At 35.7% G+C, this 20,139-nt stretch overlaps 1 protein-coding gene across 1 annotated transcript in view; it reads left to right on the top strand.

Annotated features, from left to right (window-relative positions):
• Window positions 1–15,547, top strand: part of LOC149926194 (ATP-dependent translocase ABCB1-like) — a 67,400-nt gene extending 51,853 nt beyond the window's left edge. The window contains exons 17-24 of the mRNA XM_090161228.1: window positions 1,189–1,370; window positions 2,946–3,209; window positions 4,489–4,692; window positions 7,485–7,585; window positions 8,431–8,571; window positions 12,422–12,779; window positions 13,862–14,068; window positions 15,048–15,547. Coding sequence (XP_090017354.1) covers window positions 1,189–1,370; window positions 2,946–3,209; window positions 4,489–4,692; window positions 7,485–7,585; window positions 8,431–8,571; window positions 12,422–12,779; window positions 13,862–14,068; window positions 15,048–15,398 — 1,808 coding nt within the window. The 3' untranslated portion in view covers window positions 15,399–15,547. The remainder of the gene's footprint in view (window positions 1–1,188; window positions 1,371–2,945; window positions 3,210–4,488; window positions 4,693–7,484; window positions 7,586–8,430; window positions 8,572–12,421; window positions 12,780–13,861; window positions 14,069–15,047) is intronic.
• Window positions 15,548–20,139: the final 4,592 nt, after the last annotated feature.

The raw sequence follows: 20,139 nt of genomic DNA, 5'->3' as shown, positions 1-20,139 counted from the left end.
ATAATACGATCATTAAGTGATTATAACACGATCAATAAGTTTTTATAACACGATCAATAAGTGATTATATGACGACCACTAAGTGATTATATGACGATCACTAAGTGATTATATGACGATCACTAAGTGATTATATGACGATCACTAAGTGATTATATGACGATCACTAAGTGATTATATGACGATCACTAAGTGATTATATGACGATCACTAAGTGATTATATGACGATCACTTATTGATTATATGACGATCACTAAGTGATTATATGACGATCACTTATTGATTAAAAGACAATCACTAAGTGATTAAAATACGATCACTAATTGATTATAAGACGATCACTACGCGATTATAAGACGATCACTAAGCGATTATAAGACGATCACTAAGCGATTATAAGACGATCACTAAGCGATTATTAGACGATCACTAAACGATTATATGACGATCACTAAGTGATTATAAGACGATCACTAAGCGATAACAAGACGATCACTAAGCGATAACAAGACGATCACTAAGCGATAACAAGACGACCACTAAGCGATAACAAGACGATCGCACAGCGATAACAAGACGATCGCAAAGCGATTACAAGACGATCGCAAAGTTATTACAAGACGATCGCAAAGTGATTACAAGATTATCGCTAAGTGATTACAAGGCGATCGCTAAGTATTTGCAAGGTGATCGCTAAGTGATCGCTAAGTGATCGCTAAGTGATTGCAAGGTGATAGCTAGTAAATTACAAGGTGATATTTAAGAGAGTAAAAGGTGATATCTAAATGAGTACAAGGGGCTCACTTACGACGTTAGTTATTATAGAATGTTTTAAAAGAATTGTTTAGGAAATTCTAAAGCTAGTTTTTTGGTGCCCAGTGTTCTGCTTCATCAAACAATTTACCTTAACCGTAATTTTTCGCCTTTCTTTACCCTCTTATTGGTCCTCTGCTCATCCGAAATTAGCTCAAACCCTCGGGGCATCATTAATCGGAGGAAATGAAGAAAGGGGGAAAAACCAAAAATATCGGAAAACAGAGTAATAGGGAAAGAGGTGTACTTCGGCTTTCTAGAGCTATACAATCGTTCTGAAAAAATGCGAAACTGTTGCCAGTGGCAGAAAAATGAACTATTGTGTACCCCGATGTTTTATTCCATTTAACCTCGGTACCCTCTATTTCAGGTAGCAAAGAGCGCTAAAGCAACGAATCACCACGACGAAGAGGATGAAAACGCCAATCCACCCAAGGGAAGGTTATTGGAGCTAATGGCTCCCGAATGGCTGTACACGACCATCGGCTGTTTTTCGGCGTTGCTTATGGGCTTCTCCATTCCGATTTACGGAATCATTTTCGGAGAAATTATTGAGGTGAGATACAGTTCTATAATTATGTTGGCAAAATACAAAAAAAAATATTAAAGGGGAACGGCCAAGCTTTTCCAAATATGGCCTTATTTCCGTATCAAAAGAGTAACAAGACGTTCAATATACTAACACGTACCTTTTTGTGTCTTGAAAAAATAGCTTTTGGCCCAAAAAGTTGAAACGAAAAATAACGCCAGGTGTTTGGTTTTGAATTTTCGCCGCTATCTTAGGGGCTGCCGCCAGCGCCCCTAACCCCGTATGAGCGATTTGCGAACTATCCAAACTTTTAAAATCGCGCAATTTAGGCTTAAGTATCTTATAACTGGACGGCGCCGCGCGTGCGAAACAAATTTTTTGCGTCTTCAGCAGCGCGCGCTTTTACGTTGTTTTTTTTTGACTCACCGACTTCTCACCAGGTGTCGCGGCGGATTTCCCGAAATTTCTTTATTTTATTAAAATTTAACCAATCAATATTTTTTTATGCGGTTTTCGCCATAAATTTTAGTTTTTAATGGGCTATAAGGCTATCTAACTGGTTAAAGCTTGACCGTTCCCCTTTAGGATTTTTTCATTAAAAATAATATTAATTTATTGGTATTTCTAATGAACACGGTTGAAGAGGTAAACAAGTTTACAAGCCAAAATATACCTCTCCTTGGAAGAGTTTCTAATTTTCAGTAAAGTGTAAAAAGTATCCGTGGTTCTGTGGTAGAACGCTCACCTCACGTGAAGGATGGCTCGGGTTCGAATCCCGCCCGATAATGCAAATTGAAAAAAATATATACTTCACCCAATGACCAAAAGGGGGCTGGTTTGGATGAAGCTTTTCCCTAATTCCAAGAAACTGCGAACGCAGCGATTACAATTGGCCCCGAAAATGCGTACACGTTCGCTGCCCAGACAGATATACCCACAGACCGACAGACACGGTTATTGTATAAACCCCTCCCCTCTGAGGTCACCTATCTATGCTAGTTAATTTGGTGGGCTCGAATGTAAATTAGATTTTATTCGTGTCGCTAATGTACTCATTTAGACTACAGCAGCGCCAACCGTGAAATAATTATTCCCTGGTAGAAATGTTTCTTTCATACAGATGGGGTAAAGATAGTTTCATCCACTGGTATTTAAAACCATAATACGGTAATCAGCGTTCTCTATTTCTCAATGTTTAGTATGTTTTCATCGTACAACGCGACGTAACTTGTCCTGGAAATTAGGCTTTTTAATTTCTAGGGTGTAGCCTAACGTTGCCATACGTAATCATGATCTAGCCAATTTGGCGGTTTGAGTAAAATATATTTTGTTTGGCTTCTTCTACGTCATATATTCAGGATTTCTTGTTTTCGGGTGAATTGAAAGCGGAAGTTTGTCTGCTAAAATTCATATCTTCTATTTGGAATAACTTATAACATAATTAATATTTTAATAGAAATTTTGAGAGAGTTGACCACTATACATAATCTAATAAAATATTAAATTTTAATTTTTGGGTGCATGTAGACTTTAACGGTCTTTCGGAAAAGTGCCCGAATCACCCAATGTTTTTATTAAACTCTTTCCCATTTTTCTTTGAAGTCGTTGAATAAGGATATCTCCGTGGCTCAAAAAGAAACTCACATGTACTGTTACATTTTCCTGGCCATGGGAGTAGCGTCCGGGATTGCTGTTTTCTTGCAAACATTCATGTTTACCATTTCCGGTGAATCCTTAACCACTAGACTCAGGGACCAACTGTTTACCACCTTGATCACGCAGGAAATTTCATTTTTCGACGACCCAAATAACGGAACTGGCGCCCTTTGTTCCAGGCTGGCAAATGACGCGGCTCACGTTCAAGGCGTAAGTTTAGTTCGACAGTTTCCATTTACCTTCAAATTCTAACATGTTTAAATCTAAAAGACAGTTAATTAGGGTAGGTGAGTTATCAATTTAAAAGTTGAAGTAGAAGAATTTTCATTGGTATGGTTGTCGTAGTAGCTAGGGTTATCTATTTTAGTTAAAGTTAGGGTAGAAGAATTTTTATTGGTATGGTTGTGGTAGTAGCTAGGGTTATCTATTTTAGTTAAAGTTAGGGTAGAATATTTTTTTGGTAAAGTTGAGGTAATAGAGTTATCATTGCTGTAAAAGTTAGGGTAAAAGAATTTTCATTGGTTAATCTCGATTATTAAAGTTTTGATCCATGGTACTGCGTAAATTGGTTGAACAGTTATAATAAAAAGACTGCTACTTCATGGATTTATAATTGTTTATTTTGATTAAAATATTGGGAGCTTTCGGACCGTAGTCCTTCGTCAGCCACTAGTTACAAGCTAATTAAAATGTTACACAATATACGTTTTACGATTGGTTAAGTTGCGGTAGTAGAGTTATCATTGTTGTTAAAGATAGGTTAGAAGAATTTTCGGGTGAAGTAATTTAGTAGAGTTATCATTATTGTAAAAGAATTTTCATAGGTTAAGTTGCGCTAGTAGACTTTTGATTGTTGTAAAAGTTAGGGTAGAAGAATTTTTATTGGTAAAGTTGTTGTAGTAGAGTTATCATTGTGGTTAAAGTTAGGGTAGAAGAATTTTTATTGGTAAAGTTGTTGTAGTAGAGTTATCATTGTTGTTAAAGTCAGAGTAGAAGAATTTTATTGGTTAAGTTGTTGTAGTAGATATCATTGTTGATAAATTTAGGGTCGATAGTGCTCGGCATTCGATTAATTTTTATCCATGAATAAAATAAGCTCGGCGATATTTAAATAATATATATAATAACCAATAGTTGAATAAAAATTGTAAAATGTTTGAATGATCAAAGTGAATAAGCCTATTATTTAAATAAAACAAACAATTATTTAAATAAATACCACTTTTATTCAAATAAATGCTTTGTTGTGTAAAAAAACATAAGTAAGTTAAAATGATATTCTTTTTACCAACGTTTTTTAAATAAATCAGAAAATTTGTGGATAATGAATAAACAATTCCGAGCACTATGATTTTCAGAGCTATGACGTGAGTTTTTAGATAGTGACATTTTTATTGTTAATATGTTACTTATGTGTCTATTGAAAATAAGGCTATCCTCTTAAAAAATAAAAGCTGACTTGGTCTAATTCGCAACTTCATTTTTTCAGGCCACTGGATCCAGAATCGCCACTATTTTGCAAGCGGGCTCCACGCTTGCGACCTCGATTGTCATTGGTCTTATATACAACTATAAAATTGGTCTTGTGGTGTTGGCTTTCGTTCCGTTGGTGTTACTCGCCACGTATTTTGAAAGCAAAGTAGTTTCCGGTCAGCTTATAAACGAAAAAAAAGCTTTCGAAGAAGCCACCAGCGTAAGTTCGTTTAGCTGTTAAGTAGGGCTGTGCGAGTACTCAAACATCATCGAGTACACGGCCTTTTTTGAGGTCGAGTACTCGAACTCGACCTCGAATAAGTAATTGGAGAATATTCGTTGATTACCCAGTACCAAAAAAATTGCATATTCGGGTACCCGATTACTCGAATAAGCTGCTCTCTAAACTCGTCGAGTATTTGTTTTTTCTAACCTGGTTGCTTCAAAGTCCAAACACGGGTTTTTACAACTTTTTGGGGGGCAATAAACCATACCTACACAGTTGTAGAAACTGTGGTTCATTTAAATTACAGGAATATTTTTCAGCATTGAAAGTTACTATAAACTCCTTTTAAATTTAATTTCATAATTACTTGAATAAAACACGCTCCTAATCAAGTACTCGATAACCCGACTCGAATACTCGACGAAAGAAATTGATACTCGATAACCGACTCGATTGCCCTACTGTTAACTTATCACTGAATAGACCGATTAACAATCTCCTAACCGGAAAATAAAGCATACAGGGACGTTCTTGAAGTGTTTGATTCGCTCGCTTTCATTCATACCAGTTGGCGCCAATTTGAACTAGTGTTGTTAATTTTCCGGAAAAATAGAATGCGGAAAATTTTCCGCAAATCTTAAAAATTGAAACAAAAATTACTTTTTAAATGTTTTTAATGTTTTTAACTTTTTATCGATATGAAATGTCTAGTATCAGTAAACAAACTACAAAAAATTAATAGTGTTAAATTTTTAATCAGTTTAAACTAGTCTATAGGTTTAGTTTTACTTTTAGATTCGAAAAAATTAGGCGAAAATACTGCTTTATTTAAATTTGTAAACAATATGTTAGACTAATCATGGAATGAAAACTTTTTTTTATTTTTTTCGGAAAAATACGGAAAAGAGGCCTCGGTCATTTTCCCCGGAAATTTTTCCGACTTACAACACTATGGGAATGGTATAAGTTATCACTGATTAAATGCAATAAATCTTATAGAAGCATGAATCTTTTCATATACACTTATGAATATAGATCTAGCTTACACCCCAGTGGCGCACCGAGGGGTTGTGGCGTCCGGTTTAATAAATGTTTATAGGGATGTTAATTTTCCGGAAAAATAAAATGCGGAAAATTTTCCAGAAAAGTTTCCGGAAAATTTTCCGCAAATCGGAAAAATTAAAATTTGAAACATAAATTACCTTTTAAGGGTTTTTAATGTTTTTAACTTTTTATCGATATGAAATGTCTAATATCAGTAAACATACTACAAAACATTAATAGCGTTACATTGTTAATCAGTTTAAACTAGTCTAGAGGTTTAGTTTTACTTTCAGATTCGAAAAAATGAGACGAAAATACCGCTTTATTTCAATTTGCAAACAATATATTAGACTAATCATGGAATAAAAACTTTTTTTTAATACGGAAAATTTTCCGGAAAAAAGGCCTCGGTCATTTTCCGGAAAATTTTCCGAGCGGGAAATTTTCCGCGGAAAATTTTCCGACTTACAACACTAAATGTTTATAATGAAAATTAGGAATTAATTTCTTGACTACATATTACGTCGTTGAGTCTGTCATTAAGAACGTTAAAAACCAAAATCTACGCGCGCATTAATAGGGGATAGCATAAATTGCAATGTGTAACTAGATGGTCTCTAGCGAGTAACGACCCTATATTTCAGTGAAGTGAGGTGATTTGTTGACTAATAAACGATTTAAATGATAGTTACTTTGAATTACAATTCTAGGCTCTAAGGATATGTCTAGAAAATACTTTACGTTGTGGCATTGCAAAAATAAATTGTCCTAACACGTAGCAACGTGGTGCAACGAAATTTAATAGAATCTCATTTGATTTGATTTTACGGCACGCGGAATGTATAGCCCTCGTTTAAGAAACCAATTTTTACACGTGAATATTTAAAGTTTGAATTTATCACCTTTTTTTACATAAAATTATGAATGTATTTATACAAGGGATTTTTAACGAGATAGTAGATTCCCATAGATTTGCGTGCTATAAAGTTTGGCCTCAAATATGTCAGACCACAGGAAATATTTAAAAATTCAGGATTCAATAGGGTACACGCAGTAGGTATGGGTAAAATTTATCCAAATTAGCAAAATTTTACTCTGTCATAAGTAGTATGATCGACTTCTGGTATATAAACATCGGCCACTAATGGCGTTACTCCTGTGAAAGAATATTTTTCCGTGACAATTGTGTATTGGTCTATTGATGTGTCAAAGAATGTATTTATGTTATAGTTATGGAGAATGACTGTATAGACGCTTCAATAAAACATTTTCAATGCAATCTCCAAGAACAATATTTTCGACGGCCAGGACCTGCAAGTTACTGTTTATATAGTGCTGGTTGATATAATGGAAACTTTTCACTTGTACGGTGTGCAACAAATGTTTCCTTTTAATCAGGTAGTTTTTTTTACATATTAAGGCTTAGCAAAAACAGGACGTCCTATTTACAGGTGAAATGTTTCCATTATTTTAATAAGCACTATATAAACAGAGACTTGTAGGTCCTGGCTCTCGGAAATATTACTTCTGGGCAATTTCCTTGAAGATGTTTTATTGAAACCTCTATTGGGACGTCATTTTTAGTAAACGAATAAAATACCCAGCTGATTTGATGTTTTTAAGAGGAAAAAGCTTACTCTTAACGAGTGAGGCAAAATTTGGAGATACCCTAAAAGTCGTCAATTATAAATAAAGACGTTCTTAGCTTTTCCATGATTACTAAAGTGTCGTTTCTCGTGTAGATCGCCGTTGAGGCCATTGAAAATATTCGCACAGTGGCGTCCTTGCATCTGGAGAAAACGTTTTTCTTAAATTACTCCGAATCGCTTTTAAAACCTCACAAGTAAGGCTTGTGTTTTATCAGAAGTGTATAAAATATTTCTAACGAGAGAACTGTTCACCTGTCTACAAAAATATGACTTTATGATTCAATGAAGTTCTGAAAAATGAAAAACAATATTCCATTGAAGACAGTGGCGGATTATCAAATAGCGCACTAGGCGGGCTCCTATGGCCTCGTAGTCTAGGGGCCTCAAAAATTAGATACAGTAAAAAAAATAAAACCATTTTTTCTTAAAAGCGCCTTATGAAGAAATCTAGAGGAAATGATTTTGGAAATCTTCATATCGGCTTCAAAATCGTGAAATCTAGGTAAAATTATGACCACAATCTCAAAATCAGCCTAAAAAACCATAAATCAACATGAAAATCGTGCTTTGAAATCTCAACATCAGTTTTTGATTTCTGAATAACTTTGAGTTTCAAAAGTCCGTACGCAAAATTGGCAAAATTGCGCCTAGTGCCTTACAAGAAGATGGTATATCACTGTCAGTTTTCCCAAAACGTTTATTAGCAAAACCAAAACGGCTAATTAATTCATAAAAATCCCCCAGCATACTTCTCTAGTTAGTATTGATTATATATAATTCTGGTTTTAACTATAATTGAATAAAGACTAGTTCACACTATACAATTAATTGGGCCACTTAATTGTATCCAACTAATTGTAAGTAAGAAAATTGTATAGTATGAACAGAAAAAGTGGCAACTGTTGATACAACCTTTCTGTTCACACTATACAATTTTTTGCTTACAATTAGTCGGATACAATTATGTGGCCCAAATATTGGTATAGTGTGAGCTGGGCTTAAGTCGCGCTATTGGCTCTAAACTTAATTTCCATTAAAGGGGATCGCACAAGAAGTCTTACACCAGAGGATTTTCGTTCGGCATATCGCAATGCATGCCTAACTTGGCATACGCTGTTGCAATGTACTACGGAAGTGTTTTGATTACTAGAGATGAGTTGACATACGGCGAACTGTTCAAGTAAGACCAAATTTATTTTTTTTGTAAAATTGTGAGAAATCTGTTAGTGTTAGATTAAAGACCTTTTCACACGAGTCAACTTTTCAAATAAAAATGCTGAGTCAGCAAAAATGGATCATTGATCCATTTTTTTCTCGCGTACTTTTTCGGTGGATCAACTCATCGAATTTTATTCACACGAACCAACTAGTTGACTAAACTCAAGTTGACTCATCTAGTTGTATCAAAAAGTTGACTCGTTTGAAAAGGTCTTAAGAATATCCTAACAACGAATCGGGGTTGTCGGGTCCATATGTTTCTTAAAAATTATGTAACCGAACAATTAGTAGAGACCGAACCAAGAACCGAAATAAAAATTGGACACTAATCTGTATACTCTTAATTATTTCGCCAAATTCGTCATAATTGTTCAAGGTCTAGGATTATTTTAATTCAAACGCGTATTAGCGCTTTTTCTTAAGTATGCTGCTAGCAAAAAAAAATACGTTGTTATAACTCTGTCTCAATGTTTTCAGTTGGAAAATTACAAATATCGGTATTTTGCTTTAAACACTATAAATATGCAAAATTTGTTAGTACCCATGGTTAAAATTGTAATTATGATAATTTTAAGAGCCTTGAGCTCGAAAGCTCCTATGATTTTAAAACCGTTTATTCCCATTCGACCGAAAGAATTTTAAAATGTAGCCCAATTGGCGGGGTGATTTGATATTTTATTTTTAAGGTATGTACTATCGAAGATCCATGTTTAGGTTAGGTTAGGTTAGGTTAGGTTAGGCTAGGTTAGAGTTGGTTAAGTTTACTATTTCAGTTTTGGTTCAGTAACTAAATTGAAAACATAGCAAAAGCCAATTTATATAGCAGCGTTCGGTCGAATGGGACACATAAAAACCGCACGTTTCGGCGGAATTCGGTCGAATGGGACGCCTCAAAAACCGCCTTCGGTCGAATGGGATTTCGGTCGAATGGGACTAAAGCTTTTAAAACAACCTTAATAAAGGTTTTTAAATTTGAAAAAAGCCGCCATGTGTAATTCTTCTATTTTAAATTACCATAATTACTATAAATATATTACGCCGAGTCACGTAAGCTCGACAGAAATCTGGCGTGGTCTTAAAGTTGTGAAATATTTGATTCCGAAGTACTTGTTATAAAGTAAAAATTGCAAAACGTTCACGTGACTCCCGACGTTCCTGTACCAAGCAGAATGTATAAATCTAAAAGTAGAACCATTAGTGTATAATTTTGTAATATAGGTGTGACACTTCCTATTCTTCACATGCAAAAGGTTTACCGAACAGACTGCATTACGGACTTCGTCACCGTTTTGCGTCCGCTTGCTCCCGCGTCACACGTAGCCTTTGAGGGAGATTTTCTTCTTGTGATGACGTCATTCGGTTACATGGGGTACGTTCAGCAGAGCTCATCGGACTCACCGATTACTAATCGCTGACATCGGTTTCCTACTGTACGCTTTGTAGCGTTTCCGGTTTTGACGTTACCATAGTCATCGATTACTCCCCGTTGTCATCGGCTGGAGGAGTCGGTTTTTCCGATGACTGACGTCATTTCTGACGTAAAACACTAAAACTACTATAAAAGCTACGCCATTTTAAAATACACCGATGACTGAATAAAAGCGTTCAGCAACTTACGACGTCATTATGACGAAAACGCTCATCGGTGGAAAGTATCAAATCCATCGGGTATTTTTCCGTTGACTGCTGCTGAACGTAGCCTAGCTCTCAGTAAAATATTCCCCAAAGTGACAAACTTATGGAAAAATATTATAGACTTATGGTAAAACTAAGTCACGCAGCTATTTTTTCTTAGTAACGTAGAAGACGCGGCGAAGTAAAATTAAAAAGTTTCGACAAAATGAAATAGAGAAATTTCTACATTAAACGTTTTTTCCTTCCGATTAAGCCACAACACGTAATAGTCTATAGTTTAATGTCAGTAAACTCGCTGCTAGTGCCATTTGAGCGGAGTATGAAATGTAGATTTCCCCATCCCGCTTTTGTTGCCCTTTAATTCAGCGCAATTGATTCATTATAGTATGGAACACAATAACGCATGTGACACAAATACTTTCGAAATGTATTCGGTTATTTCGGTTCGGTTTGGTTTGGTTCTCCTTCGGTTCTAAATGGCAACCCTACTTCAATGGTTGAACACGCGTCTGCCATGCAGGTGGTGCGGGTTTGAATCCCAACCGAAGCTATTGGCCTTGACAATAAGACGTTTACCGTAAACATATCGTGGAAGCCCTGCCATTTGAATGTTGAGACGTTTTTCGTAACCCTCAGCACTCGGTCCGTCTTTAACATAAAAAAACAGGGGAACTATCGACAACACTGCACGACACAAACACACACCAATACACACCCCCAACACAACTAGGGTTGGTAAAAACCCGGCAAAATCAGGTTTTTTTCCGGGACATGTGGGATAAACTGGTAAACACTGGAAAAAATGGAAAAAACCGGAAAAAAGTGGAAAAAACTCATGCTAAATTAATCATTGATATATCTATTAAGTGACTAATTTGGTCATTGTAAATAGGAGAAAAAAAGGCAGAAGAAGAGTGAATAGAATAGAAGAATATACTGCTTTTATTAAAAGCAGTTTAAATTTAATAAAAAATGATAAAAGCCTTTTATTTTTTATTGAATTTTGCCACTAGAAGTGGAAAAAACCATGGAAATACGATTTTCCACAGTGTTTTTAACAGGAAAACAATAAGTGGAAAAAACTAGTTTTTTCCACCCTTGGCAAAATCGTGAAAAACCCTGAACACAACACTCGAATACACTCAAGGTGACTGCTATACCTTATCTCGTATCTCATATCACGTAATTGTAGCAGTAATAAAAGTTGCTTTTTCTATGTTTCTATAAACTGCGAACACAATAATAACACTTTGCCCCCGGTTACCAACTGCGAACACCGTACTAACACTTTGCGCCGTGACGTCAACTGCGAATACCGTGACACACACACACCCATACACAGAGAGAGCCACCTTGACAGACAGACAGACTTGACGAAAGAAATACATCTCTGTTCACTCGGAGAGGTAAAAATCCCTAAAAATTTCAGATAATTTTAAGAACTAGTAAAAACGTCAAGGAAATAAAATTTCAGATAAATTTAGGAACTAGTAAAAACGTCAATGATTTAAAATTTCAGATAACTTTAGGAACTAGTAAAAAGGTCAAGGAAATAAAATTTCAGATAATTTTAAGAACTAGTAAAAACGTCAAGGATATAAAATTTCAGATAACTTTAAGAACTAGTAAAAACGTCAAGGAAATGTCAGTGAATTTAATTTTAGTTTAGAAAATGGAAAACGCATACTTAAAAATAATTTAAGAATGTGCAAGTTTTAGCCTTAAAAAATCAGTGAAAAGCTCTGGAAAGGGTGAGATTAAACCTAGGAAAGTAAAAAAATTTTAATGAAAAAAAAAATTACAAACCCTTTTGAAAACGGGTTTGATTACTTGAATAATGGTGGGGTGGCTAAATAATTAGCACTTTTGCCTCGCAGCAAAGGAACCGGGTTCGATCCTAGCTTGCTGCAATGGGTAAAACCTAGTATCCACTCCTGCGTTGAGTATGCAGGTACTCTTTATATTGGTTTCCCTTCGAATAAAAACTTGTGGAGGCTAACGGTAATAGTAAAGTATAGGGAGCTGTTGGCTCACGTGGCATGAAAGGCTTGCCACCACTCTCCTACGCATTGTAACCCGGCTAGCTGATTTGAAGCCGCTAGATGACTTAATGGTACCTTGGTTATTAGCCTAGTTTATTATTTAAAAAAATAAGTACAACTTTTAATTAATTTCAGAATAACGGAAGGTGTCATTCTGGGCACTATGATGATCGGGATGGCAGTGGCCGTGGCGCCTGACTACCAGAGAGCGAAAGTGTCGGCTCAAAGAATATTCCGTCTCTTGGACAGGAAATCCGCCATCGATCCGTTTTCCGAAGACGGAAAGAAACCTATAGGGAAAATTCAAGGTGAAGTGGAGTTCAGAGACATTCATTTCCGGTACCCAACTCGTGAGAACATTCAAGTACTTAGAGGAATCCACTTCAACGTCACTGAAGGAGAAACGGTGGCTCTGGTCGGGTCCAGCGGGTGCGGTAAGAGCACCTGCATTCAGCTGCTGCAGAGATTCTACGAATCGGAAAGAGGAGAAACCGTAAGTTTTAGATCACATTATGTTTATCTAGGAGCAACAAACACAACACCCCACACAAGGAGAGCTCAACCCTTCAAAAGTCGTACATTTTCTCGCGTACATTTTTCATTGGTTAGACGCTTTAGGGCCTGCTGCCGTCGGAAGGGGAAATATCGAAAATTGTCTTCCCCCTGACCGTAAAACGCTCAGCGTTAAGGCTCGTCCAATGAAATTTGTACGCAACACTGCGTTAGCGTGTTTAAAGGCTAGCTGCGTTCTCCTTGTTTTTATTGATCCTAGTATGTGAATATGGTATATATTCAGGGTCCCCAGTACTTAAAAATATAAATAGGTTCTTTAAAACGAGTCGTAAAGCTACGTTCACACGTAAGCGGTAGAAATCGCTCTAGAACGCTTTAGTCTGGTTCACGCAACTCCTTCGAAACGTTTTGAATCGATTTGAATAGGAAAGCAACATGGCGCCCGATTAAAGAAAAAAAACATTTGGTCTCATTTTCCGCTTGTAGCCAACCAAGGCGGAAACTTCTTATGAAATCAGATAAACATTACGGTTGTTAATGCATATGGGATCTACCAGTTTCCAAGATGGCGTTAGATTTAAACCAAAAGCAACTCGTCTTTATTGCTCAATGTGACCAACCATTATTGAAACTTTATTGAAATCTGCTAACTATTACCGCGATCATAGCGTCAGGAACGTTTATATTACTAACTAACTAGCTAAGTGATTTTTCAGCTAGTTTAGCGGTAGTGATAGCTCGACCAATTGCATGTATACCAATGGCCAACATTTTATTTCATATAAATCGAACTTCAATCATTACTAATTTAAAATCGAAATTCTCAAGACATACGTTTTAAAGGAGCAGCCATGTTCCATTCTTGTTGAAAACAAAAACCAACTATTGGTTCTAATTATCGGTTGGAGACTCCTCCTGCTAGTGAAATACCCAGTGCTCTTCCAATAAGAAGACATTTTTGTCAACTTTATCTCAATTCAGCGGAAAATGAAATTTGAAACACAAAACATGCATAATATTCGAAATAACTGTTTCGATTTCTAATAATATTTTGTATTTTAGCTAGTGGACGATATAAACATTCGTGAACTGAATCTGGGATGGCTTCGTTCTCAAATGGGAATTGTGTCTCAAGAGCCAGTTCTTTTCGGATATTCCATTGCTGAGAACATCGCCTACGGAGACAATTCCAGAGATGTTGGCATGGAAGAAATCATCGACGCGGCCAAAAAAGCTAATATTCACAACTTCATCGTTGACCTTCCCGCCGTAAGTTGAACAAGAGCCCATATTAATTTTCGTGTCGTATAACGGTGCCGGATATACCGAAAGTTTTACAGGCGACGTAGATATTACCTGATTTCGTTGAATTTAATGATTTAGAAATTACAGTTAAGCGAAAATAACTTAAAATGATTAGAGAACGGATGTTTGAAATGACAGGAATCTGATGGTGGTTTTAGAAGGTGTATACGATGAGTTATATCTTCGATAAATCACTTTGACCTCTCTAAAGTACTGTATAATTTGATCGCTTCCTAATTTTCAATCTAAAGCTAGCACGACTTCATTAATTACTAAATGACTAATTTGCCTGGTCTGATTGCTCCCGCAGTGCCCCGAAAATCGATCTGGGAAGGATTATAAGATTTTAAATGTTATTTTTAAAACTAGTGTTTTTCATTGAGAGTGCACTTTCGAAGAGGGTCCAAGAAAAACTATATAGACAATGAGGCTAACTTAAATAATATTTAGTTAAATTAACCACCTATGGAATTCATTGCAAAGAGTGAAAAAAGGTGAATAAGTAGAATAGTCCATAATGAAAAAGAATAAACAGTTTTATAATTTCTTCAATTTTCTTTAGGGTTTAGCTTTTTATCCTTATTCAAGGCACCGTCTTAGGCCCAAGTCAACTAGCGACTTTTAATTCCATTAATTGAGGTGACCGGGTTGTATTATATAGGAGGGTGGGGGCAAGCCCTTCATGCCGCGTGGCCCAAAATCTCTGTACACTCACTATAACCGTTAAAGGTTATAAAAGGGGAACCGAAGAACTCGTGGAAAACTCCTTTAACCAGTAGAAAGAGAACTTGCAAACTGAACGCGGAAGGAGTTGTTCCGAGTGTTCTCTCTAGAACTATTAAATTAGCTTCACGAAACGTCCGCAAAGCAATGTGGCGTTCCACTTACGTAAGACTCGGGCGCTAAACTTCTCTAATATCTTTCCCTGAAATCTAAACGATAGGGATATGACACCAACGTGGGTGACAGGGGGACCCAACTGAGCGGTGGACAGAAACAGCGCATAGCCATCGCCAGAGCTCTTGTCAGAAACCCGCAAATTCTACTTTTGGACGAAGCCACGTCCGCGTTGGACACCGAAAGCGAAAAAGTGGTCCAAGAGGCCTTGGACTACGCCAGCGAAGGCCGTACAACCATCGTCATCGCCCACAGATTGTCCACGATCCAAAACGCCGATAAAATATTGGTGATTCACAAGGGCAAGGTTGTCGAACAAGGGACTCATTTCGAACTTCTGGCTCTCGAAGGTTTTTACAGCAAATTACATTCGCTGCAAAGCGGTGCGGCGGACTAATTAATTTTAATCGTCATATTTATTTAGTAATTTTTAAAATGAGATATATATATACAAAATTAATCAAATTGTATTTATATGTATTTTTAAAACAATTATTCAATTTTGCATCGTTTTGTATCAGACATAAAATAAACTTTATATTGTATTTAGATTGTAAATTTTTACAACCATTAGTCCTCTAATAAACGGTTTAACTTGAGCAAAGCCGTAGCTAGAGCTTGTTAATTGGAGGCTGCTAATAATGTTTATTTAATTGTGAGGCTAACAGGTATAACTTGAGTGAAACATGTTCGGGGCTCCTTCAATGAAATTTGTGAGCTAGTCTAGCGGCTCTAGCCCACCCCTGTGCCCACGATTACTCTGGATTTACTTTTCCTAACGAGAAAAAGCCACCAACGGTCATTAAATTATGAATAAAGTATAACTATGTTGATACGAGCGTTAATTTTAATAATTTTTTTCCCCGAAGAACTTGGTTGTTTCTTATTAAAATTAACGATCCTATTACCAATAATTTACTTTTTCTAAATTGGTTTTATGAAAATTAAACAAATCTTAAAACTCCTTCTGGTTTCTGTTCAAATCTAAAATAATTATTACGTTATTTTATTTCTCTAAAAAAGATATAACAAATAAAAAACCGTTATAGTTTACTACTTTCGATCACTTAGTTTTTTACCATAGAAGAGTTTTGATAAACAATTAGTGGAATATAGATGGCGTGAAGGACGGCCAGTTGCCCTTACAGAATTTACCTCTTTGCACCAAAGTAATTCGGTTGACACTAACTTACGGGGAAAGCGGAAATTTTGAATTGTACAAAATGTTTCTTGGTCTTATCGAATATATGAATATTTATTAGGAAATCCTTATTTTCTTCAATTGTTAAAAAGACGTCTGCAATTTTATATTAGGTGTTTTTAACAAATCATATTAATGGTTAAAATTACACATTTAATGTTTAATCAAGAATCATATTTAATTTTACTTCGAAAAAAATAAACAGGCACTTTCAGTTAAACTAAAAATTATTGTAGCCCAAAGTTCAAGATTTCATAAATTTGTAGTTCAGTTTAATTAGGTCTGCTTTGACTGTTTGCTTTTTGTTTTTCATTAAATTGAAGTTCAATATAATTAGATCTGCTTTACTGTTTGCGGTATGTTTTTCATTAAATTGAAGTTCAATATAATTAGGTCTGCTTAACTGTTTGCGGTGTGTTTTTCATTAAATTTTAGTTCAATTTAATACGGACTGCTTTGAGTGTTTGCGGTGTGTTTTTCATTAAATTTTAGTGCAATTTAATACGGATTGCTTTGAGTGTTTGCTTTGCGTTTTTAATAAAATTGCAGTTCAATATAATTAGGACTGCTTTGACTGCTTGCTTTGTTTTTTTCATTAAATTGCAGTTCAATATAATTAGGACTGCTTTGACTGTCTGCTTTGTTTTTTTTCATTAAATTGAAGTTCAATATAATTAGGTCTGCTTGACTGTTTGCGGTGTGTTTTTCATTAAATTTTAGTTCAATTTAATACGGACTGCTTTGAGTGTTTGCGGTGTGTTTTTCATTAAATTTTAGTGCAATTTAATACGGATTGCTTTGAGTGTTTGCTTTGCGTTTTTAATAAAATGGCAGTTCAATATAATTAGGACTGCTTTGACTGCTTGCTTTGTTTTTTTCATTAAATTGTAGTTCAATATAATTAGGAATGCTTTGCCTGTCTGCTTTGTTTTTTTCATTAAATTGTAGTTCAATATAATTAGGACTGCTTTGACTGTCTGCTTTGTTTTTTTCATTAAATTGTAGTTCAATATAATTAGGAATGCTTTGCCTGTCTGCTTTTTTTTTTCATTAAATTGTAGTTCAATATAATTAGGACTGCTTTGACTGTCTGCCTTGTTTTTTCATTAAATTGTAGTTCAATATAATTAGGACTGCTTTAACTGTCTGCCTTGTTTTTTTCATTAAATTGTAGTTCAATATAATCAGGACTGCTTAGACTGTTTGCTTTGTTTTTTCATTAAATTGTAGTTCAATATAATTAGGTCTGCTTAGACTGTTTACTTAGTGTTTTCTTTTTTCGTCAGCTTTTTCGATTTATGTTTACATTTTTACATTTGAAATATAGTCGCTAATCTACCTACAGTAAGCATATAGTTCATGTGCTCTTCTTTCAAATGTGTTTTCTTTCTGTTCCGCACTGTGTTTTTTAACTTTTCATTCGATTTCGTGAACTAAAGAATATATTTTCTGTGTAGGGTAAATTAGTCCTCCGCGTGTTTTTAGTTCAACCAAATGCTTCTGGCATGTAATCTTCAAACACTTTTAACTTTCTCAATTTAGCAGACGCAAATCCAGTCAGATAAAAAAGGGGGCAATCGTCTGCCGTAGCATTATGATTATAATTTCATCATAATCAGTTGACCTTAGAAGTTTTACAATTTTTGTCAGAGTATTCCAGAAATTGAAGAGATACACTTGTTGGGTCGTAATCCACTCGTTTTGGAGATTTAATCAGACTATGTACACATACAAAACAAATAAATCATTGCCAGGAATCGAATCCTTTAATTCGAAATGTAGATATTTACAAAATAAACAAACTTTACCTCCCATGGGTCCTGGTTTAGTTTCTCAGTTAGAAGGTAGTCAAAACCTTGATTTAACTATGTTTTGGCTGATTCTACGGTACTTTTAAGGGTTATTTTTAATACAGAGCCGGTTTGGAGATTAATAAATAATCATTGTTTTATTCCCGCCTTCTTTGGTAGTTTACGGTTCTTGCACGAGCAGGGATTCATAATTAGGGCTCGGCGTTCATTTCATTTATATCCATATCCGAAAATTACCCGCATAAAAATATATTTGTTGCATTTTAAATCGTATAATAGTCGCGAATAATATCCATAAATAAACAGTTAATCGAATGTTATATGATTAATTAAAATTTTGCCGGTTAATATATCCGTTTCCTCGAGCTCTATTAACTTGCTCGATAGAGCAAGTTATTTAAGACCTCAACCCACTTTCCTTAGAATCCATAGTCGGGTAGCTAAAAAATTAAGACTTTATTTTCAACTAAGCACTTTTCATGCCCAAGATTCAGTGTTGTGGATGCCTAGCGGCATTATTCTTACTGTCAACAATAATTGTCTGGCAGTACTACAATTACTATTAATGTATCAGCGTTGGTGTACCGTACAGAGATAGCCATACGGGTTTGTTGCTACTGTCAACTTCAGCGAGAAACGTATTAGAATCCCGTCATTTAACGAAGGTTAGTCGACTGTAGATAAGAAGCTTCGTACTGTAATGAGTTAGTGTACTATTTTTGACATGGAAGGCCAACTGATCAGCTCCTAGCCAGTTAACCGGGAAAATGCAAAAATCAAATTTTGTCCGTCTTCGAGTTAACGTTGTAAAGACGCCTTAATTATTCAAAAGCTTAAAGAGTGAGTAGACTGAAGTTGAGGATCAGTAGTGTACGAGCCATACCGTTGTAAGGTAGTATAGCCAGAACAGGGCTGGAGACTAGGGTGTATCGAAAAAATCGAAAGTTTGAATTTGAATGAGGCACTATGCAGAAAGGTTGTGGGACCATGGCAGTAACTCGTACAAAAAGCTGGGCTCAATCGGATAAAATTTGCTATCCCCGAACGAGCTTCAAAGTTTCGAAAATTTTACTAAAATTGAGATTTTGTAAAAGAAAGTTCGGATGGACTTTCCCCGTGTCCAACCATAAAAGGTCTTAGCTTAAATTAATCTAATCTACTAACTTAAACAGAACAATAGAAAAAATAAAAATATTAGGCTAAATCACTTAACTATAAATAAAACTAAAATATAAAGTAAGGCTTAAGAATGATCTCGAGGTTAAGTATCTGTGTTTTTAAATCGACACCGAAAATGTGGTTCCTTTGACTCTTTCGGCGTGTAGTTTTAGGAATTTAGTTTGTGCATTGCCTGCTGAACACGACGAGTAAGGTGAGAAACATATTTGTTTACATCTTAAGAACGGTTAAGTTCAGACAAATCGATCGATGCTAAGTCGTTGTACTGGAAAAGTTATATTTGGCGTCGGTTTTTGAGTCGGTGCTATTTATTTCACTGTCGTAGGTGATGACTAGACGTAGGCATAAATTTATTTTGACAATAGAATGAGCTATAATAGAGATGAGTTTTGGGGCCGCTAAAGGTCGGCTTACCCGACCCGACCCAACCCGAGCCCGCTTCGAGGTGTGTCGGGTTTTCGATATCGAAGTTTTGGTGGGTCGGGTCGTTTGCGTTAAATTTTACAATTTGTTTTTGGGCTGGGCCGGGTCGGCCTTATTATTAAACGGGTCGGGTCGGGCTTTTTACATAAAAGTGACTAGGTTGGGTCGGACTTTTTATAATATTAGTGATCGGGCCTTCCAGTTTCCATTTGATTCGAAACAGCAAATCTCTACGTACAGAAAGCGAATCATTACCACGTGATAAAGGAAAATTCCACCATCGTCGACATATAATTTTAAAAGAAAGGCCGTAACACGAGGGTTCTAAAAATACAATTAGTTTAAGTTTCCTAATTCATTTTAATTAATTAGAAAATAATAAGCAATTTAAATGAAGCGCGCCATTATTATTAATGACGCAGATTATAAAACGATGTCTGATTCGCTCCCGTGTTTTGTTGATTACGGGGTATCCTCTCGCAGTTCTATTGGTCACTCGGAAAATATATTTATCTTTATAGTTA

The sequence above is a fragment of the Leiobunum rupestre genome, chromosome 10 (genome assembly GCF_980474605.1).
Source record: "Leiobunum rupestre chromosome 10, qqLeiRupe1.1.hap1, whole genome shotgun sequence".
NCBI classification, from domain to species: domain Eukaryota; kingdom Metazoa; phylum Arthropoda; class Arachnida; order Opiliones; family Sclerosomatidae; genus Leiobunum; species Leiobunum rupestre.
The sequence above is the reverse complement of the archived record's forward strand: the minus strand, read 5'-3'. Positions and strand labels throughout refer to the sequence as shown.